At 43.0% G+C, this 27,401-nt stretch overlaps 1 protein-coding gene across 1 annotated transcript in view; it reads left to right on the top strand.

Annotated features, from left to right (window-relative positions):
• The window catches only part of LOC138265295 (cytochrome P450 2J4-like), a 214,536-nt gene that overhangs the window by 36,444 nt on the left and 150,691 nt on the right, over window positions 1-27,401 (top strand). The window contains exon 3 of the mRNA XM_069212901.1: window positions 14,882-15,031. Within this exon, the coding sequence (XP_069069002.1) occupies window positions 14,882-15,031 (150 nt within the window). The remainder of the gene's footprint in view (window positions 1-14,881; window positions 15,032-27,401) is intronic.

The raw sequence follows: 27,401 nt of genomic DNA on the forward strand, positions 1-27,401 counted from the left end.
GCAGTTACTGGAAAAGATGAGCGTTACTTCTGAATAGCTCTGTTGCCAGCATGGTCATTGGGAAATAGAGACAAACATACTAAACACAAAAGGGTGACACTTTTGAAATTCTAACAAAATGCATTAGTGAAAGAGCATGTGCTAGGAGTGATGTGAATGGTGTGAGTTATGGGTGAAGAGATTAATCAGTGTGGTGTCAGTGATGCAGGTGATACGAGGTGTGTGAGTTATGTAAGTGGTGTGAGTCATGCAAGGTGTCAGATACGTAAGTAGAGTGAGAATTGTGAAAGACGTGGATGATAAAAACAGAATTAACAAAGTTAGTAGTGTGAGTTGTGACAAATGCACACATTCAGCTGTTTAAACCACAAAAATGTAAATGTGTATTAACATTAAATGTGAAATTACAAGATGATTTTAGGAAATAAAGACTTTTTTTTCAAAGCCGTAGTTACAAGGCATGAGGAATCTTCTGAAGTGCCCACATACAATGTAGTCATTTTCTGTCTTTTTTAGGATGACATATGTAATCTCTAACATTAATTGTTTTTTATCTCTGAGACGAGTCTCATTAGGAAGAGTTTATGCTTATATCTAATTGCTATCTACTGCAGTGTCTGACATTCATTTTTGCAACCTTATAAAGTTTTGGTGAACAAAAAGGAACAGCATCCACACTGAGCAATCACACCCCCGTCAATCATTGTTTCCTAAAATGCACCGTGTGTGGTAATGTGCATACAGGGGAGGTGCGGCTCTACTTAATTTGTCAATGAAAGCATGCCAGTGCCCAAAGCTCTCCTCTGAAACACGTGGTTGTTGCAGTTAAATGTACGAGGCAGTGTAATTCTAAATCCATCTTGAGCCTCTTTTATCCATTTACAGCCACTTCCTGCCCCTTTAGCTCATTCTTGCACCTTTTTGCTTTCTTCCTTTGTGACGCTTTTTCGTTTTTCTTTTCCTCCATCTTTCCCATACAAGTGCCCGCCTTACAAAATAAGTGCTGGTGCCATGCACCAGAAAGCACTGGCTCAAATTAAGCACTACGGTGCTGTGGTTGAGGGCCGGTGGTTAGCAGCTTAGAAAACAGAATCAGACCCAGATGCAATAGAAGGAAGAATCATCTTTAAGTGGAGCCAATTTGGAATATCATGCCACAAAGTAAGTGGAAAAGGAAAAAAACACCAAGAATACAATGCATGAGGAAAAAAACAATGCTTCATTAGAATGATCTCATAACAAGTTTAATAACTACACACTGTGTACGTGAATAGATTTGCAGTGTTCAAAATATTTAAAAAAAATATTAATGCAGACAAGTGATTACTGTAGTACATCCATGGGTCAGGTAACTGCACAATTGTAAATACATACTACAAAACCATAACATGCCCAGGAATCACAAGGAACAGACTCCAGCGGTAGGAGATCCACAAATTAGGTTCCATAGGCTCACGATGAAACTAGTAAGCCAAAGGCAGCCTTCTTGGATCCATCCCTTTCCTATTCCACCTAATGGGAATCAAAGTTTTATTTTCTGCTGCAGCGATGGCAAGCATCATAAATGACAAAGTATCTGTGAAGTTCCGGTGACTATCTCTCCACCACCATCGCTCTATACAATAGAACCCTAGCGGGCATGTATGACATTTACTGTGGTGGTGGCTGTGTACGTAATACTCTGCTTATTGGTGCTGCTAGAGTGTGTTTGAGTAGACAGGCAACATGCTATCACTTTAACAGGTTGTCAAGCAAAACTGCCTAGTGGGCTGATCCAGATGTTGTGTGACAGTGGCAACAGCATTAATAGCTTAAGATGACAAGCCCCTTGCCCCATTCTAAATATGATGCGCTAAGGGCTGAAAAATCACATCTGTGGTACTTCAAGTGACCAATGGCTGAAGGGGGTGGGCTCAATGTCTTGCTAGGTGTATCTATGTATGAATTACTATGAACATTGGTTTGAAAACAAAAGGGGTCCCTCTATGGAAAGGCCAGTGGAAAGGAAAATTATAATCAGCATGTCGGTGCCGAACTTGTCATCGCTGTGGCTGACCACAACTTGCACCGCCACAAATCCATCGTAATCCATGATCCTGGTTGTGGTGTGTTAGTGGACCAACTGCCAGCATCATAATGAGGAGGTTGGACCACCAAGGTTGCGGTGATCCAACTGCCATTGTGGGTACGGCAGTCCATGGAGCGCTGTACTCGTAATGAGGCCCTAAGTGTTGACTACTCGCCAAATGCTGATTTTGCCCATGAAATAAAAAAAAATTGCTGAGTACTGTCCCAGTAACTAAAGTAGAGTAGCAAAAACAGTACACTACTATAAAAAACAAGAAGACAAATTGGGTCCCCTAAAGAACTACTCTGAAGATACTTGGGTTGCCAGACTACACGGACATGGGCTTTGGCGCCAACCCAAGTATCATATAACCATGACACAATAAGAAAAAATGAATAACACAGAACAAGGGTGGCACAGCTCTTTTCCAAGGGACATTTGGACAAAGTGACCCTGCTTTCCACCAATTTCTGCAAATGTTAAAAAAGAAACAAAAGCCACCAGCAAGTAAGAGTAATGTAATCAATACCTCAACTGAAACCTAAAATATCAAAACAAACCAAGGAAATGCACAATATTTGACAATGCAAAGTTCTACTATTTCCAAATAATCCAGACCTAACATACCTAGACTCTATAGCTAGGACATTATTCCTGTATATTAAAAATCTAAATTAACAAACTAAATACAAACAATAACCCTGAACAACAAAAGCATAAAATATATGTATTTATAAATATTACTAAAAAATGAAATATCAAAAGACAGGAAAAATGAAATAAGAAGGACATTTAACAAGAATTGTGGTTATTATATCACCAAACTTGTTTCCCTTAAAAAAGTAATTGAAAAGAGTACTCAAACATAACACCTGTTCAAAAAACATCAAGTCCCGGCCAGTAGAGCAAAAGTAGCCCACAAACATCACAAATTACAAAAAATTACTTAAAAAACTAAATCTGTAGCAGTGTTCCTAAACCCCAGAGCTTCAGGCACGTTCTAGCCGAAACTACAGAAGATACATCAACACAAGATATTAAGTTATTGCTGGAGGAGACTAGGTCACTCCATTGCCCACAATCCCTTGCTGGCCCGGTGCTAAGAAAAAGGTGCTTTTAGCGTAAGGAGAGACACCACTGTGCAGGATGTGCACAGCCTCATGAAGACCACGCTAAGAGTAGGCCCGTCTTCGCCCAAAAGATGCTGGGCTGGACCACCTCTCTTTCGCCTGGACCTACATCCCCACCAGCTACTTGTATTTAAGCAAGGTACTGTCAGTCCACTTTTGCCTAGACCGTTAAAATCGGGAAGCATACATCAACTGCAAACTCATCCAAACCCCAGTCTGGCACCTCCTTGACTGATTCCTTCAGCATGCGGTAGGTGTCCTAAATAAAGCGTTCGAACTGGCAGAGCACTTTTATCCCTTACCTCTTCCTCTCCTGTTCACCCTCCTCCTTCCATTCTAACAGACACTGAAATAGGAAGCACAAATACTGCTATTACTCTGGGAACATGTTCCTTCAGTCCTTTTGCCAGTACTATTTTAGTGCCCATGGTGCCTTTGCAGCCATATCTTAAATTGCCAAGTTCCATAGCCAATGGCCCAGCAGCAAAAGGAAAGCAGATTGGAGTGTGTACCATATCCAAACTTTCACGCTTAACCCCAAATAGCTCTAGTAGGGATTATGTTGACCGTGATGAGGACAGCTTTGTGGATATGATGGGTGCTTTCTACAATAAAGTTGTTGATGTCATGGATGTTAAACTAAAGGTAGTCTATCAGCCGTTGGGTGTAATTGAGGCTGAACTATGTAACTAAACTTGGTATTAAAAGGACAGCCTCCAAACAAGTAATTATCTGTTACTCATGGCCTTGTAAAAATCATTTCCACCAACCCCTTCATTACAAGGGAAGGCAACATTAACTTTGTACAAAACTGCTTACTGGAAAGGGTGGCAAAGCAACAATCTATGCAAGTTAATAATGAATCCTTGGAAAATTAATGGGCTGTTCAGGTGGGGCCTCCGAAGGGCACAGAGGAGAACCAGGAAGGCCAGTGGGACATTCATCTATATACGCTATCCAACTCCATTTCAATTAATCTTCCACCCAAGGCTTGTACCATGTGGTTGTACTATCAAATGTGCTGTGCTTGCTACCCAACAATTTTGAGTATTTTGCCCAGCTCAAAAACAAGGTCCTCTACTGGTTATATACTAGTGCCCACTTATCATGCTGCCACACACACCTGATATCTTGATTGTTGGGAGGGAGGGATGGGTTGGGTTGGACCCTTTGCAAAAAGTTCCTTGGGCGATTGCGGTATTGTTAATTTCATGTGTCCTGCTATTGTGCGGATGTAAATGGCCAGTCGCCATTTCCCTAACAAACCCTGTTCTAATATCTCTCTTCTTCCACTGTTTTTTTTTACCACCATCTGTGGCCAAGGTCTGTACCCGGAACCACTTATCTAGATCATTGATCCCAAGCAGCAATAGAGTTACCCATCACCAGGCCCCTTCGATCCGTTGTGAGGTTGACTGACTGCAGGTAGAAAATTGTTTGATAAATACCTTGTGCCTTTCTGTCCATACAGCTGGTATTTCCTTCCAAGGTCACTCTTCCTAACACTCTTACTCCTCTTTTTAGAACTCGGCTATCGACAGCTGCTGATTATGTTCCCAAATCCATAGCTGACAGTGTGCGACTTCCAGCTGTTGTCACCCAGCAGTCAGTTAAGGACAAGGCTTAACATATGATTACTGTCCAGCAGCTACTGGTTTTACCCTGAAAATGTACTCCCTCTGCTAGTTTGGTTCCCAATTCCATGGCTGTTGTTAGTTGGAACATTGCTGGGATTAAGCCAAAGCTTGTGACCCTGCATGGGGTCAATTTATTGACAACCACACAATTTGTCTCTTCAAGGAAACATGGTGACTGAGTATGTTCACAGAAGTGGTGTCAAGAGTTTCTGTGTCCCTGCAATTAGGTCCTTAGCAGGGCACCGTCCGGCTGAGGTACTTGTCGTGGTGAACACTACACTTTCCTTTTCTGTAGTACAACTTCAAAAAGGATCACCAGATATCCAAGGGCTAATTTTCTCCTTCACTAAAGCCACTTCTCTGTTGTTAATATTTAATCAAAGTTTTAGTAATCAGCAAGAATTATCTTTGCTCCACCACTCCAGATATTAGTCCATCACTCAGAGTCCCGGTATGTTACTGTGGCAGGTGATTTAAATCTCATACATGAAACCAATGGTAAAACTCAGAATTTGTGCCATGAGGACGACTTAATATGGGGAATCCCTGAACTAATTTCTCCAGAGAACAGAAAGCTTACAAGGGCTGCTCTCCAAGTGGCAGACCTCAGTTTAGCCCATGGATTGTGAGACTGCAATAGTCGCTCACCTTCTGATGCTATCCCTGTTCTCAAGTTTAGAAGACAGTTATATGTAAGCATTATCTATTATATCATTTTAGATGTAAAACTATAGAGGCTGATGGATGATATGAAAAGGGTCTGAGAAGGACAAGAGCAACCATAATGTCCTAGTATTGCCTATGATAACGTTGGTCTCCCACGCTTCACCCCCTATTTTTCAGCTGCATGTTCAACAATTGGAGGTCACAAATAATCGGAAGAATTTGAAATGGGAGGTGGGGTGTTCTTCAACAGAGGTACTTTCGAATATATATGTGGTTGTTGTTTTGCAAATGGAGTTTATGTCCAACAACTGAGTGATCAACAAAATGATTGTAGCTTATTTGATGGGCTTAAAGATTTTTTCTCAAAGAGCCCAGGAGGGCTCCTATAAGGGGTCCTATGAATCGCTGATTTACACAGCCTTGTAGAGAAGCTAAGAAAAATCTACTTAGAGCAATCAACAAAGGAGCTAGCCAGGAGGTAAGGGCCTGTAGAGTACCATATCGGCATGAAGTAAGGCAAGACAAACAAGCAGGTGAGCATAAAAAATGGTCTGACCTTTTACACACCTCTTCTAGTAATGATCCAAACACATTTTGGCAATTAGTAAGTCTAAGCCGTGGGTACTTAGGGATGTCAGCCTAGACGTCCATTTTTGCCCTATGAGTGAGTCACCCATTTTGCAAATCTTTACCAATGTCTGCATGAAATTGACTAGACTTTTCCCAGTACAGAGGGAGCTAATGTACGTACATCGCTCCTACTCCCTTAGTTTTTACCTTAGCGGCGACTGCACATGCAGAAGATCCCAGCTGACCTTAAATCTGACCCTAATATATGGGTACCCTACATTAATACTGTCACAAACACAAATGCAGCAGGGGCAGGAATGCCCACTATTTGGAAAGAGGCAGAGTTTGTCCCCGTCTTCAAGAAGGGAAGCTCAAGCATATCAACTAACTACAGCCCAATTAGCCTTTTGGATAACCTGTGAAAGGTTTTCTGCAAACATGTCATGGAAATACATTAGGATTGGATCAACGAAAACCCCAAGCAGGATTTAAATCTAAGACCAGGTGATTGACTAGGTCTTCTGCTTCTTTTTGGTTAAGTGGAAGACTGTAGATATTGGAGGGGTAGAATTGTTTGTAGCATTTATTGATCTTTGTGCTGCTTTCAACCTAGTACCTAGGAAGAAATTATGCAAGGTCCTTTCTGGTATGGGGATTCCCTGTAATTTGCTAATTATTATGCACCTCCGCAAGGAGAATTTTACTAGGATCTGATGTAGCTCGAAAGGAGAACTAACCTGGCCCATTTCTATTGGCTAGGGTATGCATCAGGGCTGTGTTTTGTCTCTTACTCTTTTTCTCATTTATATCAACAATTGTGTCATGTTTCTGATTAATTCTGGTAATGATTGCCCCACTTTTTTCAGGACAGAATGTTTTGAGTCTTTTCTTAGAAGAGGATACCCTTTTATTGACTAAAACTAGGATGGCCCTCCAACATCTTGAGGACTCATTTAATCTGTTTTACTCTGAGCATGGTCTTGACATTAATGTTTCAAAAACAAAGCAAATGACTTATTCCAGTAAATAAAGGGTGAAGGGCACTGTACACCTGGTAAGGAAAGTACTAGAAATGTTCATGGACTTTGACTACCTCAGGTTCCATCTGGCAGATTCTGGCTCTTGGGCCCCGCAGATCCCAAAAGCTTGCATCTGGTAATGGAGCAGATGCAATCCTCAGGTTTGCTAAAAAGGCCTCATAGTTCCCAGTTTTTCCTGCAATGGAGATCTACAAGACCCAAGCAAGCCAAGATTCTGAATTATGGGGATATTGCCATTCATGTATTTTGTGTACTGGGAAAAACAACTTTATCAGAGCCCTCATTGGTCTAGGGAGGGTGACACCTCTGATGTATTTAGCACTTGACATTTACCTTAACCCTGCCTCTGAGCTAGTTGCCCAAAGACTGTTACTCTACTAGGTGTGCATTTGGGCCACTAAAGAGCTACGCCCCTATTGAGTGGGCCTCATTTGTCTCATTAAAATACAATGTTCCAGGAAGATCAAGTGGCTGGTCTATGTTAAAACAACATGGTATGAGTTAGGCCTAGCCAATTTCCTTGAAGACCCATCATCTATCGCGGCAGCGGTGGGTGCAGTGATTAAATCTAGATATTTGGAGCGAATGGCTGCTCAACTTGAATTGTCTAGCCACACAGGGAGCCTTACAAGATGTTGTTCATGGCACAAATTTGTGCCTATGGCAGAGGAATTTCTAAATTACATCTGACCTATGTGTGACTGTTAATTGTTCTTGCAGTTAAGGTATGGGACTCTTCCAATTGCTGCTTACACTTCATCATGGGACTCCGTGAAATTTGGTTTTACTCTGAGTCAATCATGTAGGCTTTTGGGTGAAACTGAAAAACATTTGTTTTTTTGTCCAAAATATGCCAAACCCAGAGTCAGGTGGGTTGTCCCTCTATGTCCACTTATGGGCCTAACAAATCAAACATCTGCCCTTAAGATCTGCAAAAGTCATTGTATGACTGTGATTGTGGCAGCTGTATCCAAAAACTAACTAAATTGAACATAAACACTTCCCCCACGTACTAACCCCCAAAAATGAACTTAAAATTACTCTTACCTAACACGGGGAGCAGGAACATGAAGCCACAACAAAGTAGAAGCTTTAACAACCCAAATTGAGGAGATAGACTAAAAAATAATAAAAGTGCTAGAGAAAACTGCTGCTAAATTGACACACAAAAAAACCCTAACACCCTAAGGAAAATAATAGAAAATGATAGCTTATTGTTTATGTTTACCTTTATTTAAGATAAAAATGTTTAAACAAATGAATAAAATTACATTTTAGATGCATGCAAAATATATCATTTTATGAGCAGAAAAAATATGTTATAAATTACTATAGAAATTAACCTTATTCATTTATGGTACCTGTTATTACATGAGAATAAATTACTGATTTATAAAAACTATAACAATATTTGTTAAAAATATGAGTTTTTGAAAAAATACTGTTTCAAAATGTTTCAAAAATATTAAAATATGTGCAAACTGTAAACATATATGTTGAAGAACATGCACTTCATGTAAAATATGAAAATGTATCAAACATGCAAAATAATAAGTGGAAAATGTTTGTTGGTAACAATGAATGATTTTGAAAAAAATCTGCTACTTTTGTAAAAATACACCTTCTGTTACCAAAACCATTGTCTCATTATTTAAAATACAAATAAGTTACACATTTACTATTTCCACTCCAACCTAAACCACCTTAGAGGAAGAGGTGCACTTTCAGTGGACTATATTTACTATTCCCACTCCAATCTAATCAATGGTGGGGAGGTTAGCTGTACTTCTTCCCCTCCCATCTAAGTCACAATAGGGAAACCGTTGAACTTTGATGCTCTAGATTTACTATTCCACTTCTATCTTTGCAAGTTGGGGAAAGTGTTGTAATTTGAGTAGGGTAAAAAATCAGGCAAAAAACAAATTACAAACACAAAAGTGAGGAGAATGAAAAATGAAAAAGTGATAATATCCACATCCGGATTGGTGCTACTCTACCTAGAATTGGAATTGGAAGAGTGATCCATTTGGAAAACAAAGATTTAGGGCCTCATTATGACTTTGGAGGTCCCACCAAAGGACCGGCAAAGCTGCAGGGAGGACACCACCGTCATACCGGTGGCACCCCCCCAAGCGTATTACAATGTTGCCGTCGGGAAAACTGTATTATGTGTTCCCGCCAGGCTGACCGGTGGGAATAGTGATAAGATATTAGCCTCAGCTCTTTTAAAGAACCTGAGGTCTATTAGTAGCACACCAGCATTATCGGGATGTGCACTGTCTACAAGGCATACAGTTAGCACTCTAATGGTTTTGAGCCAGGGGGAGCCGTGTACTGCCCATGCGATGAGCATAGGCACAGCAGGGGCCTCCATGTGGCCCCAAGAAACCGGCATTCATCCAGCCTTTCCGCAACGGGGTACCCGTCATGGAAAGGCTGTTGGAAAGCTGAGTTGTAATCAGTGAGGTGACGCTGAGTTCAGCACCGCTGTCAGCTCATCAGGAACAATGTTCCTGGTAGGGATGGCATTCCCCTGGTGGGTCCGTCTACCAGGGTTGTAATGTGATAGTCAGACCTCATGGAGTGCGGCAGTCCGACCATCATCATGAATGTGGCGGTCCGAATGAGGCCCTAAATCTTGTCTTTTAAAAGATGATAATTCAAATCCTCCTCAAAAGTAGCTGTTGTACATATCCCTGAATAACATTTCAGGCTCAATTCACCAATTGGTATAAGATCCTGGGTTAAAGTGCCTAAAGTGCAATTGGCTAATAAAATCTCAGTTTTCACTTTCTTAATTTTATAACCACTTAGCTGTTGAAATCCCCCAAAAACTTCAAAATCTATACGCTGCACATCCAACTCTGGCCCTAAAAAAGCATAATGACATCAGCATAGATTGATTTGATTTGATTTTGGCCATTTTGTTAATTGAAGTCTTCATTCAGTTATCTTTTTGATTAACAACTGCTAATTCGTTCAATAGAAAAAGTGAATAAAATTGGTGACAATGGACACCGTGTCTAGTGCATCGATTGACTTTACACTACCCTGCTTCATTAGCGCTTACAACCAATTGGGCATGTGATCCTTCATAGATATGCCTTAATACTGAGTTAAATTGTGATGGAAATCCAAAATCTTTTTGGATTTAAGAGTCTGACCCAGTCAACTAAATCAAAAGCCTTTTCAGCATCTAGAAATAAAATATGAGTTGGGATCAACTAACTCTTAAAGGAATGTGAGGCTTCAAGTTTATAGTGTGTATTAGAACAGCTGTTCTACTGCTATAAAGCTGTTTTGCAGTTATCAATCAGCAGACTCGCCCTCTGATCTATTCTGTCAACCAACAATTCCATTATAATGATTGGTCTATAAGAGTTCAACTTTTCTGGGTCTTCATTCTTTTTATGAAAGCTTACAACCACCGCAGTATTAAAGGAAGAAGGAATGCTTCCTCCCTGTAAAATGTGGTTTGCAAGCTGTAAAATATATGGATTTCAAATTTTCACAAACTTTGAAAAGATCAGCTGTAAGGCCATCTTCTCCACATGCGTTTCCATTTTATAAAGATTTAATAACATTAGCCACTTCTTCCAACGAAACCATATTCAGCAAGACTTCCCCAACTTGTGGACCTAAAGCTTAAATTGAAAGATTTTCTAAAAAAGACTTGTAATTTCATGGATTTCAAAGATTGTTGCTGCTGATACAAAGTGCTATAATATTGAAACACTCTATTTTGCGTCCTTTTGATGTCAGTGACCCAGATAATGGTCTCTGTATCCACAAGTGATTTAATTACTTTTCTAGCTGCTCTTTTGTGCACTTCTCATGCAAAAAATCAACCCAAATATTCACTCTCTTAGTAGACCTGACACATATATTACATTGATTAACTTCCTTTTAGTAATACTCACAAATCTTCTTATTTTCTTGCTCAAGATGCTGACAATTAGAGCCCTTTATCTTGTTTTAATTGGTTCACTAAACGTTCCCTTTGTCATTTGGAGTTTGCCCTCCTTATAATATCTTTAGATGTTATGATCGCCATTATAATAGCATTAAATGCATTCAACCCTACATCCGAGCTTGCTCAAAAATGTTTTACAATTTCTGCAACCCAGAACTCTTAACCTAGATATGATTTATTCAAGAACCATCTGTGGAGCGCTGGGGATGGTATATTTCCGCAATATGCATTTCAAGCATGGAATGATTCAGTGCTGTATATTATGTTTAGCGATTGTGTTGATTGGGAAATACAATTCTCCGGGGGTCATCCATGTTGGGAAACCAGGCTGAAGCTCCCTCACTTTTTGCCCCCATTTTTAGCTGACACTGGTCTTTTCTGACTCTGACTGTGCCCTGGGCACTGATATCCAGTCCCAGGGCAGGTGCTCTGTGTAAGATGGTAATATGCAAATTAGGCATAATTGGCTCTGACAACCTACCTATAAGTCCGTAGTATATGGTAAGACATGTAGATTTAGGCACTTCTGTGGTCTCTGGTAAATATAAATGTAATTGTAAATGTAAACTTTGTTTAAATCCTGGTGGCATTGTAAAGACAGGCCTGCCTTGCCGACTACTTTTAAGTTAAAATTAACCCCAAATTCAACTTTGGAATTAAAAGTACTTTCAAAGTCCCAAACTACCTTATTTTTGCATATAAGTCATCCCTAAGGTGTGCCCTAGGTTTTCTAGGGGTTGGGTGCAGTGTAAATATAAGCAGGGACTTTATAAAAGGTGTTTTATAAGCCTGGTGAGGGAAAAAACAGCCACATTTGTTTTTCCCCATTGTAGTCAATATACACCAAAGGCTAAAATAATAAAGTCTCATTTTCAATAGAGATTATCTAAATATAGCCTATTCGGTAACAAATTAAATGTTATAATAAATCCAACAATGTGCCAATGTTGAATTTAATATACCTAACCCAGCGAAAGAGTTTTGGAACTTTTTCTGAAAGTTACCAAATTCATCCCTGTTGTGCCCTTTCCTCATTGGTCAGCCTCTGGCAAACTGAGCCATGCTACCTTAATGACGTGTGAAGTGGCCTGGGCTGAGACAAAGGAGGTATCTGGTGGGTGAGAAACTGCTGCAGCAGATGGCAAAGCAGGATGTGGGCGAGTGGCCAAACTGGCTTTCAGTGGGGGGAAAGCCACCTAGGACAGAAACTTGACCTCCCCATTTCCTGCTTCCACAGCCAGATAGGAGCCCCACTAATTAGACAGGAGAGGGACTGGAGGAGGTGAGATAGGGAAACTTGATCTCACCAGTGGGTGGGCTCAGCCAGATGTAACCTTCAAGGAGAGATTTCCTCCATGTTAGAATTTCAAAGAATGTTGCTTTCTAGCACTGATTGTTTCCACACTTCATAGCAAGTGGTCATCCCAGAGGGTTTTGGCCTGCACCCCATTGGACAGATGCACCACCCTGCTTCCCACTCGAGGAACAAGGATAGATAGAGCAGTAAAGGATGACGTTTAGGGACATCCAGAAGGTCAATACCCAGTCTTCGGTTGACTTTGTAGACACCTTAGTTAAGGCATTAAAGGGCTGGATACAGGGTAACAAGGTAAATACTTATGAGGGGGCTATACAGAGATCTGGGAGAGGTTGAGGGCCAGAGTAATTACCAAGTCCCGGGGAGACTCTAAGAAGAGGGAATCAGGTCCCACAAAACCCAAAGAAGGAGGTAGTAGGCCTATCACAGAAACTCCCTCAGTACCCCAGAACCATAAAAAGGAGAGGAGTAGATCCTATCCCCACTCTGACAAGGCAGAGGCAGATGGACCCGCTGTTAAAAAAGACCTTGGATAACAGGGTCTGCTTTGTCTGTCAGTATACAGGTCACTTCAGGGGTGAGGCAGCCTGTTCCCAGAAGGTGGTTAGCACTGGGCTGTCCAATGTAGCCATAGAGGAGGACTCCTCAGATGATGATGCCTTGTTGGGAGATAGGTCCAGATGGTAAGCCTGTGATCCCTGAGGGTGGGAGTAGGCACTTTCACTCGAATCAGGTGAATGGGATCCCTACCACTGGCCTGAGGGACACCATTGTGAGTGACAGGCTATTGACCGCAGACATTTTTGTGGCAGGAGAAACAAGGAGGGTAAGGGTAACCTCAGGTGAGGTCACAACCAAACCTGTGCCGATGGTGCCCCTAGAGAGGGAGGGTACCCTTGACTGGTACAAGGTGGTGGTGGTCAGTGGTGACCTCTTGTTAGATTTTATCCTGAGCAATGACCTCCGAGTGGTTAGTCTGATCCCAGATGGGGCGGTCACCCAGGGTGCTCCCCTCAACCAACGTTTCTGGGAAGCCAGCCCCTACAGATAGGAGACAGGGGTCACAAGAAAAGGCAAAACAAGAAGAAGAAGGGTAGGCCACTCTTAAACAGAGGTTCAGTGAGCCATGGGCCTACTTACCCAGTCCAGAGTTGGCACTCATAAGGCTTCACCAGACTCCCAGGAAGCTCTGACAGAAGGGAGTGCGTAGGAAGGGTATCTGCCACAAGATGTGGTAGTCCCCCTCTCTGAACAGCAAAGAGATGCCAGGATCCCACAGTTGCCCCTAAAGCAGCTCACCCACATGACATTGGAGGGCTTAGGGTATGGTCCTCGATTCTGACACCTGTCACTAGCATCTGCTGGGTGCTGGCCTTCATGGCAACACTGCATTTGGTATAAGAGGTAGACCCCATAGCCAAAAGCAAATTTGGCCCACAGACCCTATTGGTCATGGTGTGGTTACTCAAGTGCTGGGTAACCTCTGTGGGTAAGCTAGGTGTTTCCCTAGCAAAGTTAGGGATGGGGAGGTGGGCATCTCACTACCCAAACCAGCAGAGGGAGAGGAGAAGGACAACCCTAGAGTGAGGTTTCAAGTTGGAATGGGTCTATTCACTGTTGAGTTGTGTCAACTGCCCAGAGGGACTGACCCTGACAGGAGGTTGTGAGGCAGAGTAGGCCCCTCAATTATGCAGGCAGTTTTCCTCACTGAATTCCTCGCCTGACAAGCCAGGAAGACTCTCCAAGGGTTGGGCTGAGTCTCCTGGGTGTGTTGGCTGGGGTGGGGTTGTGTGGGGAAACTGGACTGATTAAAGCAGCCCCTCACTTTTTGCCTGCATTTTTAGCCCATACTGGTGTTTTCTGACACTGGCCACACTCTGTGTACTGTTTGGAACTCGCCATACCTTCAGGCAGCCATGCAAGGGAGAAGCATCCATGAAACCCCCTGCAGGAAAGTTACTCCACTCCTTTAACTTGCTGAACCCTGTATTTCATTCAATTTCTCCTGCTGGTGTAATGGATCCACACTTTCTATGAGATGAAGCTAGTGGGAAGGGCCATCTGTAAAACTTAACCATGTAAAAATTAGGACATTTTTAGAGACTTCCTATATTAATTCCTACCCTGTGTTGATGGATACCTTCTCACTGACAAATACTGAAGTACGGAAGGGAGACTTAAAGTAATAAAGGTTACTGGTAAGTAACGCAAACACTCACAGATCTCATATGCCAAAAAGCTCTTTGGTGCCTTAAGCAGCAGATTTATTTGTTCTTGAATTTATCACCCATTATCTTTCCTACTTTTTCGCTTTTGAATTAATAATGATTGACTTTTGTGCCAGTAGAAGTGAGTAGCAGCATATCTTTTAAAATAGAATAACTTGTGCATCACAGAGTGTTTTAATGTCAGTAGATGGAAGTGAATCATATGTAAAAATGCACTCTAATGAAACATTAACCTGAGTTATTCCTCTCAGGTGTAGTTTTTTCATCTGGACAGACATGGAAGCAACAAAGACGCTTCTGCCTGATGACTTTGCGGAACCTGGGATTAGGAAAGACACCGATTGAAAGGCGGATACAGGAAGAGGTGCAAAATCTGGTGGAGTCTTTAGCTTCAAATAAAGGTAAATAGTTTTGGTAAGGGTCTAAGTTTACCATTTTGACTGATTTTCAAACATAAAAGGGGTAGAAAACAACCTGGTTCCCTGTTTGTAGTTACTTTTTAAAAATACAAAAATGCAGAAATGTGGTATTTTAAGTGTCTATCCATGCTGTAAGTCTTGAAGAGGAACCCATAGTTGTGGATATCGCAGCATAATGAATTAAAACAGCAATACACATGATGGCAAAATAGCTGCAAAAGTGAACAGGAGTAAGCACTGCAATGCTAATGTTTCCAGATGAGCAGATGATTTTATTTTGTATAAGTATGTAGCACACTTGGAGCCTCATTTTCTATGCCCTAGCAGCACACTGTGCCACTGGAACATCAATTATTTTGATGCTCCCATCTTTATAAGGTCACCCAATGCCATCTTGTGTGGCTTTTCATTGCCTTGTAAATATGGACCGTTTTCATGCACAACACTGCGTGAAGGGGGCATTTCCATGGGTGTTGCTTGGGTTGGTCCCACACAACACCCATGGAACTCGAAGGAATCTGACGCATTCCCAGATTTATAAATCTGGGAATATGTTAGATTCCTATGCCACCTCATGGGTGGGGTAAGTGTGATGCAACAGGGAGAAATATCCACCTCTTGTGATTGTTTGTGTGCAGGAAGGAGTCTATACCTATGTACCAAGAGACCCATCAAGTTGTCACCAAGATCAGCCCTTGACATTGATGTCTGTTGCATGTAGGGGCTCATTTGTAAGGCCGGTGGCTAAGGGCGGCACAGCAAGTACATGGTTGATCTGCCCTGCGCCACTGAGAAAGGAATCTAGGTACAGACTGAGAAAGGAGTCTAGGTATAGTCTATAGCTACCAGTGGCAAATTCTGGCACCAGATTTAGACTGTATGTGCACAAAATCCCTCCAGGCATTACTTCTTGGAAAGGATAAAAAAGTAACAGAAAAAAAACCTTCAAAGGTTCAACCCAAAGGACATGGGTGTGCAATGAATGGCTGTAGAACAGCTGGAATCATTCAGGATGAAGAGCAGAAAATCAGCATCAAGGACTTTAAACAGGAACTGCGAGTGAGCACCTTGAACAAAGAAACGTCACAGGTCTCCATAAATAATTTTAAAACAGGAATATTAGCCATAGAGACAATGAAAGTGATTTCTGTCATGCTGCTTAGGGACTGAAAGTAAGAAAAAATGCATTTTAGGCATTATTGGCAACAAAGAAAATCAGGACTGGATTATCAGTGGAGAAAGTAAAATGATGAGGAAGAAAATAACAAGGCTCCCCTGTTGCATGCAATGTTACGGAAATGTTGCATGCGCCAGCAAACTCTTTCAAAAGAAACAAGAAGGAAAGGTGGAAGCAGTGCAAGTTTACGGTATTTCCCAGACATTGAGGCCCAAATTTAAGCGGGCCTAGCGCCTCCTTGCGCCACATTAGCATCATTTTTATCACGGTAATGTGACTCAACAAGGCCAAATTTGCTGCACCATATTTACAAAGTGGAGCAATGCACATGATGACATTAAGGGGGTGCTATGTGGCTCAAGAAAAGTCCAGCTGCATATAATGCAGCACCACTTTTTTAAAAATTTGGGCCTGATACTCAGACCGTGCCGGAACGGTGTATGGACGCAAACTAGGAGAAACACCTAGTCAAGCCTCTTTGTGTCATGCTGCACTGCGACCCAGCCAACAGCTATCTCGAAGCTAAGCCAAGCTAGCTAAGATCTGATGATGACATTCAAAGTGTAAGGAGCCTATTCACAAAGGTAAATTTACACATGAGCAAATCTACAAGTGCAAATGTAATCAAACTTTGTAGTAAATTTGCTGCTTTTCGCTATTCACTATTTCTGACAGTAAATTTACTGCAAAGTGTAGGCAACCCCATCCCTGCCCCATGGAAACAGGGTTTGGAGCCAAATTTACAAGTGGTAATTTACTACTAGTAATTTTTCACATGGAGTCCCCTGCCTCCCCAGGGCTATGATCTCCCCATAGTAAAAAGTAGACATTTTTAAAATGTTTAGTTTACTTTAAAAAAATAATAAAAATGTTTTTAAGTTAATAATGTAAATTAACTTTTATATCATTGTAATATATGTGGAAAGTAAAATGTTTGTGTTTTCTTCTTATGTAGTAGCAATTACATTGCTAAGTTAGGTATGGAATTCATTTACACTAATTCAATTATTGTTTTAATTGAAGTAACATTTCTTTTAAAATGATAAAAATATAATTAAAATATTTTACGCTAAAACATACATATATTTCTATATATAGATATATAGCAATAGATAGATATATGTAATATTCAATTACATTTTTAGCTATTTTCAAGGGTCAACATAGTTTTTTAATGTCATTTCAAAAAGGGTGTTGAACTAAGCTGCTGCTTTCATTATCTTCTTAGGTAGGGTGTTACAGTACCAGTGGTTGGCCATGTGTTGTTCTGGACTTAATCAGAGGTGGAGTACATGTGCTACTGTTTTGGGACCTTTTTGCCCTCAGTACCTATAGAAGAGTAATTTACGAATAGTAGTGGGCTTACTCTTTTGTGTGTGGGTACTTGTATCCCCATAAACCCCTCATTAACCCTCACTTAACCCATACTTATCCCTTCTAAGCCCTTCCCATTTTGTAATAAGTATGTCCCATTTCCCAGCTACTCCTTCTTGTCCTTCCACATTTACTACAATAACGTAGGCGTACATGCACAGAGGTCTCCACAATCTGGAAAAGATAGCTCCACATAAAATGGTAGAAGAGATGGAGGTGTAGATCTCAACACCTAGATTTGTAGGACACGAGTAGTACTACTGTAGTGATAATAATGGTAAGTGCAGTTTGTAAACAGGCCCCATTGTGTACATTTATTACTTGCATAAATGTAGAAATATATTTGTTGCAACTTCATTCCACTCTACTCTAATAACAAATAAATATGTTAAAATAGCAAGATTAGAAAAAAACTAATATAGTTAATAGAACTTGGGAAAGCTAACAAAAATAATATGAAATGGTAAGCTCCATTTATTCATTCTAATCTGAGTTTTAGAAGTGAATTCGTGTTAAACCTAGCACCAATTATTCCAATTTTGGATTGCAGACAATACCATTGTAGCATCTGGAGAATGATGAAAGGTTCCCTACAAGTCTTATGATCATTTGCATCGTTGGTACAGTTTGAATTCTTTCGCATAACATTTATCTTCAGATACTGTTTCCTGACATCATTTAGCTGACGAGAGCTATTCACACCCTTCAAAAATGGCCGAGAAATGGTAGAATCTTAATTTTTCATAGTTTTCATGGTGAATGGATCTTTTGATATCTTCTCGGAAGGCAACAGTTTCTGAGCCCGGGGTTTTACCTGCTCAACACTTAAAAAAGCAAGTTAGGACAACCTTTGCAGCAGGTTAAGGTCTACTTTATAGCACATTCATGTATCATAGAACATATGGATGGTAGGGTCAATCGAAATGTGTAATGTCAGAAATGAAACAGCTGTAAGAAAAAAGCCTTTCCAAATTCTGGCCTTGATTCTGTGTACTTTCTGATCTGTGTTGAACAAATTCTAGATTTCTGATGCTTGATCCTGGGATTGAGCAAAGACAACAATTGGGAGCATATTTCCAAGGCCAGGGCCCAATGGTGCATCACATTTTGTGACGCACTGGTGGTGCATAGTGCAGACCCACATCTACAAGGCCATGCAAACCCATTTTGTGTGGCTTTTCGTGGCCTTGTAGTTATGGTGTAAGGCAACGCAGTGCAAGTCATTGCCTTACACTGCATCAGGGAGGCGTTCCATGGGTGTTGCAGTGGCTGCATGGCTTTTTATGCATTCCTAGATTTACAAGAATCTGTAAACCTGGGAATTCGTCAAAACTGTACACCTCCCCAGGGCAGGTGAAACTAAGAGAAATACCTTTATTTCATCTCATTGTTTCCTCTTTCAATGTGTGCTGCAGAATGCAGCGCCTATAAAAGGAGGCAAATGCCTCTCAGAATTGTTTCTGGTGAGGACATGGTCCCTTTCTGCACAAAAACAATGGTGAAAGGGTGCCTGCGTTGGTCCTAGCGCAGGAGGAAAGGACATAAATTCACCTTATCTTGTAATTATGGTGCATTTCTTCTTTCTAGAGTTGGCATAGGGTAGCGCAGCAGAAAGGCAAGTGGCGCTGCCTTGAGCCAATCCTTAGTAAATATAACCCTCCATGATCATCGAAGAGACGTTTGGTGAAAGATGTAACCTCTAGGGAAATTGGAGTTGATGTTAAATTTGGAAAAGAAGCAACTAAACTGAGATGCCTGGATGGTTTACACCATTAGTTCCCAACCTGTGGTCCGGGGACCATTGGCGGTCCGCAAAGCCTCCTCAGGGGGTCCGCAACTACTTAGAAAATTAAATCAGGTTAGCAGTTTAGGTCCCCAGCTTTCAGTAATGACTCATTGGGGGGGGCCCTCTGGATTCCAATAATTATTCAATGATGTCCGGGGGATCCAGTAATGATAATGTGGGGGTCCACAGAAGTCAAAAGGGTGGGAACCACTGGTTTACACAGAATCAATTTTGTAGTGAAATTAAAAAACTTTCAGCCCCACTTCACTCATCTATAACGCATTTATACAAGATTTGCTCAATGTAATACTTCTGGTTTCCTTTGTATGTTCTTGCTTATACAATAATATAAATTACGTGAACAGCATACCCAGAAAGTAGTTAGGGATATTTTTTTATCATTTGGTCACCTAGTGCGCATACTGTTACGATCATTACAATAGCTCACATATTTGTCCGTAGATCTAAATGGTCACAGAATCATTGCAATGAGTTTTTGCGCTTCATGTGCCATTTTGCCTTTGAAAGTATCCATAATCTATCAAAAAAGCATATTTGGGGCCTTATGGTTTAATTTGGCTGACCTAATCGTCGCAGTGTCCGGCCGCTGCTTTATTTCACCATAAGAAAATGTATAACCTGCTTAATGAAGAACGAGTGCATAATCAGTATGAGTCTGATTCAAAAATGCATTCAGAGAGGTGGAGAAACAAATCTGCAGAAGTTAGTGAACGCCCTTTCAAGATTTGGGGTATCCACCAAATGTGTGTGCATGTAACAGGAGTTAGTGTAAAACCTTTTTCAGGGTGGGATTCAGTGGGAACGTTCACAATAATGATGAGGCACTAGGGAAGTGTTGGCAGCAGCCTGTTCTGTGTGGCTGTGCCCTACCCAGGCAGAACCTACCACTCCCATCAGGGGTGGGTAATTACACTCACTGTATAATGTGCGCTCACCCTTGGGAAGCTTGGCACTGAGCAGTCAAGCTTATCACAGAAGCAATGTGTAGAGCATTGGCAAATCACTCCCACAATAAATACACTGAGCGCCACAAAAGAGACTTTACACATGTGGTATGTAAATAAAGGGTGTATTCAACGCACACATTGATTAACAATAAATGAACATTGCGAACTTCTGGGCATATATCACACTCGTAAATATTACTAGCAGTACTAGGACCAAACCATGTTAGAATGACATCAGTAGTATGCACACTGGGGAGAGAGCCTATGTTATCCCCCAACATACAGTGCGTAACGTTGTCAACCTTGGACCCACCCTGGCAATTACTATAATGCAATACCACACAGTTTAGGGTGCACCCCTGATCACAATGATATCAGAAATGTGCACACAGAGACACTGACAACACTTTTAAGTAGTACTGTGGGCGAAGGCTTCATGGGTAAAACCAATGTCAAACGTGGTATTCTGTTGGCAAGAAAACAATGTGCAAAGCAGCACCGGCCGGCTGATGTAATCATTAACAATGGCACTCAGTGACACAGTTATCAGACAGGTTACTATGGAGCACAATTCCATACACACGCATGCAGCACTGTAATGCAGTGCAGCTGATATTCAGCAGGTCAACTGATAGCACAATGCAGACCCCGTGGCCCAAGCCCTTCTCCACCCTCCAGCTCACCCCAAGTACCCCACACCCACAAGTTGGAGAGAAATCACCCTTCCTCCTGACACTCGGCCGATCACGGCCAGAGTCACACTTAGACGGTCATTCTGACCGCGGCGGGCGGCGGTCGCCACCCGCCATGCGGTTACCGCCGAATGACCGCCCCGCGGTCAAAAGACCGCGGCGGCCATTCCAACTTTCCCGCTTGGCCGGCGGGCGACAGCCAAAAGGCCGCCCGCCGGCCCAGCTTCTGCAATGAGGAAGCCGGCTCCGAATGGAGCCGGCGGAGTTGCAGGGGTGCGACGGGTGCAGTGGCACCCGTCGCGATTTTCACTGTCTGCTAAGCAGACAGTGAAAATCTGTATGGGGCCCTATGAGGGGGCCCCTGCACTACCCATGCCAGTGGCATGGGCAGTGCAGGGGCCCCCAGGGGCCCCACGACACCCGTTCCCGCCATCCTGGTTCTGGCGGTGAAGACTGCCAGAAACAGGTTGGCGGGAGGATTCCCTGGGCCAGGGGAAAACCGTAGGGAAACCGCCGGTTCCCCTTTTCTGACCGCGGCTTTACCGCTGCGGTCAGAATAGCCCAGGAAGCACCGCCAGCCTGTTGGCGGTGCTTCCGCTGCCCTCCGCCCTGGCGGTCATGGACCGCCAGGGTCGGAATGACCCCCTTAGTCAGTATCTCTGGGGAGAAGGTGGGGGTAGGTAGCAGGGCTAATTAGGAGGCAGCTGACAAATGGGGGGTTTCGCAACCACTCAGGAAGTTCATACCTAGGATGCAGAGCAAAAGCGGCTGAGGGCAATAGTTTGTTCAAACCCAAGGATTCTGTAGTGTCCTTCCGGCACCAGCCCAGTTCCTCAAAGCACCGGGGAAGGAGGGCGCACCATCTCTTGACCCGCTTCGATCGAGATCGGAAGCCTTCCTTCAGCGCAGCCATTCAATCAATACATTCTTTATTTCGGCTGTAAGCCATAAAAGCAGCATATATAGAATAAAATCGTATCATAATATCCCAAAAGAAGCATATTTACAGCTCATAAAATGTATAGTTAAATCGAATTCTTTGCACTATGAAATGCGTCTGTTTAGTTAAAATTTTCAATTGCAGTGTGCCCTTTAGCAGTTCAGTTTTTGGATTTGAAATTCACATCAAAGATAATCCTTCTATCACAGGTAAATCTCCTATACAGCTTAGTCTCCTGCTGTTAAATTAAAAGGCTATAAATCTTTAGGGGTAGTGAATGGAAAACCCTGACCAGATCTCCTACCATTCAACTAAGTGCCAAGGTGTGACAGATCACTGTCAACAGGAGGAGAAATCTCTTTTGTTCTCACAGTCGAAGCCCATTGCAAATACTGGGTGGTTGCAAACACCGCCCTTTCGCTTGTGTCACTTATTAAAATCCGAAGCGTCTCTTGATGGTTCTGGATGCCAAAAAGCCTGCGCAGTGGCATAATCCACTTCCTGCTAGGCCTTAGATACTTTGGGCAGGAAAAAAAACTAAATGTGCCATGGACTCATTTTCCAAAGGACAATGTGGGCAAATGCTGCTATTACAAACATCAATTTTCCATTTGGAAGTAACAAATTTCAACTGTAAAATACCCAATCTAAATTTTATAAACAAATGTTTGGCCTGGGCAGGGTGGATGCTGTCCAAATATTGCTCAAACTTGGGAGAACACTTGTGAATGAAAAATATCTCAGTTCTACTACCTATTCCCTGGGAACGCCAAATCTGGAGCAGTAGTGCCGCCCAGTAAAGTCATTTTATACGGTGTACAATGCCTCTGGTTATTTCCTGGGGGGAGTGCCATACATCGTCCATTTTAATCCACTGCCAGAGAATCTTAATGTGCTTAAGCCAGGGAGCTGATGCCGCTTTGTCTATTGTTTGTAATTCTGACAAAGCAACCCTACAGGAACTCAATTCCTCAAAGGCCCATAGACATACCCAGTATAATAATGGTTTTAGGGAGATTGCACCATGGATTTGATTAAGAGATAAATCGAATCTAAGGGGAATAAGAGGCGTACTAGTGGACAAATTTAGCAAAGATCGGATAAACGTATTTTCGGCACCAAACATTGCAGCTGTCACTGCTGCAACCTTGTACACCGCTAGGGTGGGAGAGAGGGGCCATCCCACAGAGGATTTACACTTTCTCCCAGTTGCTGCTGACCGCTGCTGAAAAATGGTGGAACTTTTCTCAATTGGGGGGGGGGGGGTAGGTTTGGTTGTCAGTCAAACTTTCTAACTTGTTAGATAAGGACTCCCCCTACGACCATCTTGCCCTAAAAGATGTATGAGGATTTAATGCCATAAACTTGGATTTCTCTGGGTTTATTTCTAGTCCCCTACTCACACAGAATGCTGCAAAGCAGTCTAAAGCATTTTGGAGGCCCATTGGGGTACGTGAGATAAGGAGAGTAAAGCCAGAAAACATTAAAATAGGTCCGGAGGCTCCCGCTATCTTAGGAGCATTGTGGATGCACTGGGCTAGCTGGTCCACCGCACCATTAATGTTGAGTCTGACCAAGGTTGGGGCCAAAACACACCCCTGTCTAACCCCTCTTGCTATGGGGATTGGGGCACTAAGGTTGCCCCCTGTGGACCATCTAACCCTGGCATAGGTATCCTCGTGAAGGAATCTTATTAACCTTAGAAGGTCGTTATCTAAACCATAGGATTCTAAGACTCTCCAAAGGTTTTTCCTTGGGACCAGGTCAAATGCCGCCCCTCAGCTCAATGAAGGTGACATAACGGTGATCTTGTTTTTAAGTTATGTACTTCCAGCACAGTACTTTAAACCTGAGTACTTGATCCACCGTACTAAACCCCTTCTTGAAACCCGCCTGCCATTCTACAAGGATCTGGTGTTTGGTGATCCAAGAATGCAGCCTAGTTGAAACTTGTCTGCAAAACACCTTTTGACTGATGTCAATTAAACCTATTGGTCTATAGGTCCCTGGAATATCTCTGTCACCCTTCTTATATATTGGGACTATAAGTGCTCCCCGCCACGAGGTGGGGATACCATCTCCCCTCACAAGGGCATTACTCAGAGTATTTAGGTATGGTACCCAAACCTCAGGGTGAGACAGGAACAGGTCTACCGGGATACTTTCAATGCCTGGGACCTTCCCCTTGTGCAATGAGTGTAAAGCCTGGGCAGTTTCCCCAGTGGTGAAGTTGGACAGCTCTATGCCATATGGTCTAACTTCTTTGTCCTTGAGATATAGGATATAATTTCTACCCTTGGGTACTAATTCCTGAGTCTCATTGCTGGGCCATTCCCTATAGAGATCCTCGAAATGGTTAACACATCTCTCAGGCTGGATTGTTGGATCACAATCATTGATTTTGGCATATTCCCTGTCTGCTACCAATTTCCAAAATAATTTAGAGTCCGCCTCATGCAAGGCGGCAGTTCGACTATCCCATTGGTCACTCTCCCACTTCTTTTTAGCATCACTTAGCATTCTTTTGTAACCCCCACCCTTGCTGTTCTTATCTCTATCAGATTCCCCTTTTCCAATGAACCTAACAGCAGGGATTTTACATGACGGCAAGTCTTTGAAAACCACCTCAGCAACGTATGTTTACTAGTCTCTCTGCGTCTTACCACCGTAAACAGGGGTCTCATTTGTTCCATCAAAATTCAATGAAGCAAAGTGAATTTTACCGATGAAGGACTCAAGGATGTCAAGGGGGTCAAAGACTCTAAGACTTAATGCCTTTTGCTGGTGCCCCTCCGCCCTCCCTCACCCAACGATATCTTTAGTCTTTGGGACGAGCAAACCTTCCACTTCCTCTATTAGTTCGTCAATTTGGGACATAGTACAGTTCTCCGCAGTGTTCCTGGGAGTCTTTCTAGCTCCATCCATTCCAGTTGTTTTATCACATGCCTTCCTGTTGCGCATTCCCTTAATATCTTTTACTAGTGGCCCTAGTTTCAATAGACAGCATTTAAGCTAGCAGGAATGGCCTGCATTTCTTAAGTTGTAGTAGGATCCACAAATGGGGAAAGATCAGGAAGCACAACTCCTATGACTTATGACAAGCTCGGAACTCAACTAGATCGCCGGGCAGCGTCTGTCTACACTTGACTTCATTGACATGTGAAACGCTTTCACTAGCGATGGTTAGCAAACAATGTTCACACTAAGGGCTCGGTCAAATGGAAGAATAAAATATTAAAAGCACCAGTGGGGGCCCTGCCCTGCCTCTTCCTGTTGCTGACAGCACAGCGGGTGTGCAGTCAGAGCTATATAGCGCTGTTCAATAGCTCCTCCCCAGAAGGCAGCACCTCCTGGCACGATGTTTTGTGGGACCAAGAGTCCTTTCCGACAGCAGTACTTAGAACCCATGCAGCGGGTGTGCAGTCAGCGCTATATAGCGCGGTTCAATGGCTCCTCCCCCAGATGGCAGCACCACTTGGTGCAATGTTTTGTGGGACCAAGTGTCCTTTCTAACAGCAGTAATTAGAACCTGCGTAGTGGGTGTGCAATCAGCGCTATAAAGCGCAGTTCGATGGCTCCTCCCCCAGATGGCAGTGCCTCCTGGTGCGATGTTTTGTGGGAAGGAGAGTCCCTTCCGACAGCAGCATTTAGAACCCCATCATATTCTATAGAGTCCTCCAGTGTTTGTTCTTAATATAGCTCATTAAATATATATCTACAGGCGTTTCGGTCAATCGCCTTCTTCAGGATTGCCACATGCTACATGGTTCCAAATCAAGTCAGGGCCTGATGATACAATCCTTCCAACCTCTGAGGTCACCCGTCTTGGCATCTAGTTTACGCACAAAATAAAATTAAATGCCCCAGGAAGGCTTCATAGGCACATATATTTTCACGCTTTGTCTTGCTGAATACGTATCACGCACTCCGTTGTACGTTTAAAGATCCTTAGTGGATGTATAACCTAGCACCATCAACCTGAAGATAAGCTTTTTATATCCTCGGGGAAGTTCCCACACATCAGTTAAAAAGCGCAGTCAATTGCTCTCACCACCCAGGCCCAATCCAGGCAATACTACCTAGCAACCCAATGTCATCAGTGCGGGGTGAGAAGAGGGCAGATAGTTCATCGCGAGGAAGCCCAAAAGGAACTAACAATAAAAGGGAATGTAGTAGGGGAGCCTCTTGGAAGAGAGAGGCACCCTGTCAGGTTCACGTCGATCAGAGTCACACCCAGGTAATCCAGACACAACACCTGGTGTGCATTGACCGGGGTCGCACCAAACAGTTCTGTTTACACACAATGAAGAGGTATAAATTCAGTGCTTCCCTGGAAATGAGGCACAATGCCTGGTGCACGTTGATACGGGTTGCACTCGACAGTTCCGATCATGCACAATGAAGAGTTATTATTTCTGTGCCTTCTTCGAAATGAGGCACAATGCCTGGTGAACACTGATACAGGACCCACTAGACAGTTCTGATAACACACAACGAAGAGTTATAAATTCCGAGCCTCAAGGGAAATGAGACACAACACCTAGTGCACGTTGCTGTGGTTCGCACCAGACATTTCTGATAACACACAGCGAAGAAATGAAGATTTCGTGCCTCCCTGGAAATGAGGCGCAAGTTCAGCAGTGCCAGATGAGATAGAATGAGGCACTACTATGGGTGTGCCCTCACCCCCAAGGGTCGCTGCCTGTAAATATTACACTGTGCACAATGAGCATGCAGTCAGCGTGTCGTACAAGAGAGATGTGGCATATTCGATGAAGCAGGCCACGAGGGGTAACCTCAACCAGTGAATCCGCTCACCACCATTACAAGGCTTATGTGTGTTGAGGCCCCAAAATGTGGGGGCCGCACTCCTTAGATGTGTGTTTACTCTTGGGGCTCTGCACCAGGCAATCTGGTCTCCAGGCACAGTTCTTAGTTCCATGCTCACACTGTGCTACCTGCTGGGATTCAGCAGATGATGTGGCCTCTTACTAGGGCACTGCTCTCCAGATGTCACAAGTAGTCAGTGTGGGTCCCTCGCTGGAGGTCTTTGATGTCCCTGAGACCTCACAAGAGAACAGGGGGCAAGCACACCTTTGGAGAGCACACTTCAGGGCGTCACACAGTAGCAGGTAGTCCATCCAGGCCAGCCACTATTCAGGAAGGGTGTTCAGTCCCTTCCAATAGCAGGAATCCTCCTTGTGCACAACAGATTCCTCTGGCAGTGTGAACCACGCGGACCAGGTTCTCCGGTCCCACGTCCCAACAAGTGTATCTCTGCCCTGCTGAAGTATGGCACCAGTAGTTAAACCATAGTGTGCCTTTGAAGCTGGGGGTGGTTCAGCGGTTCTTGCTTTGAACCACAGATGTGTCCCCTAAATTTCAGCCCTGCCTTCCATGGGGCTGTGGTATGAA

This window comes from Pleurodeles waltl, chromosome 11 (assembly GCF_031143425.1).
Source record: "Pleurodeles waltl isolate 20211129_DDA chromosome 11, aPleWal1.hap1.20221129, whole genome shotgun sequence".
Classification (NCBI taxonomy): domain Eukaryota; kingdom Metazoa; phylum Chordata; class Amphibia; order Caudata; family Salamandridae; genus Pleurodeles; species Pleurodeles waltl.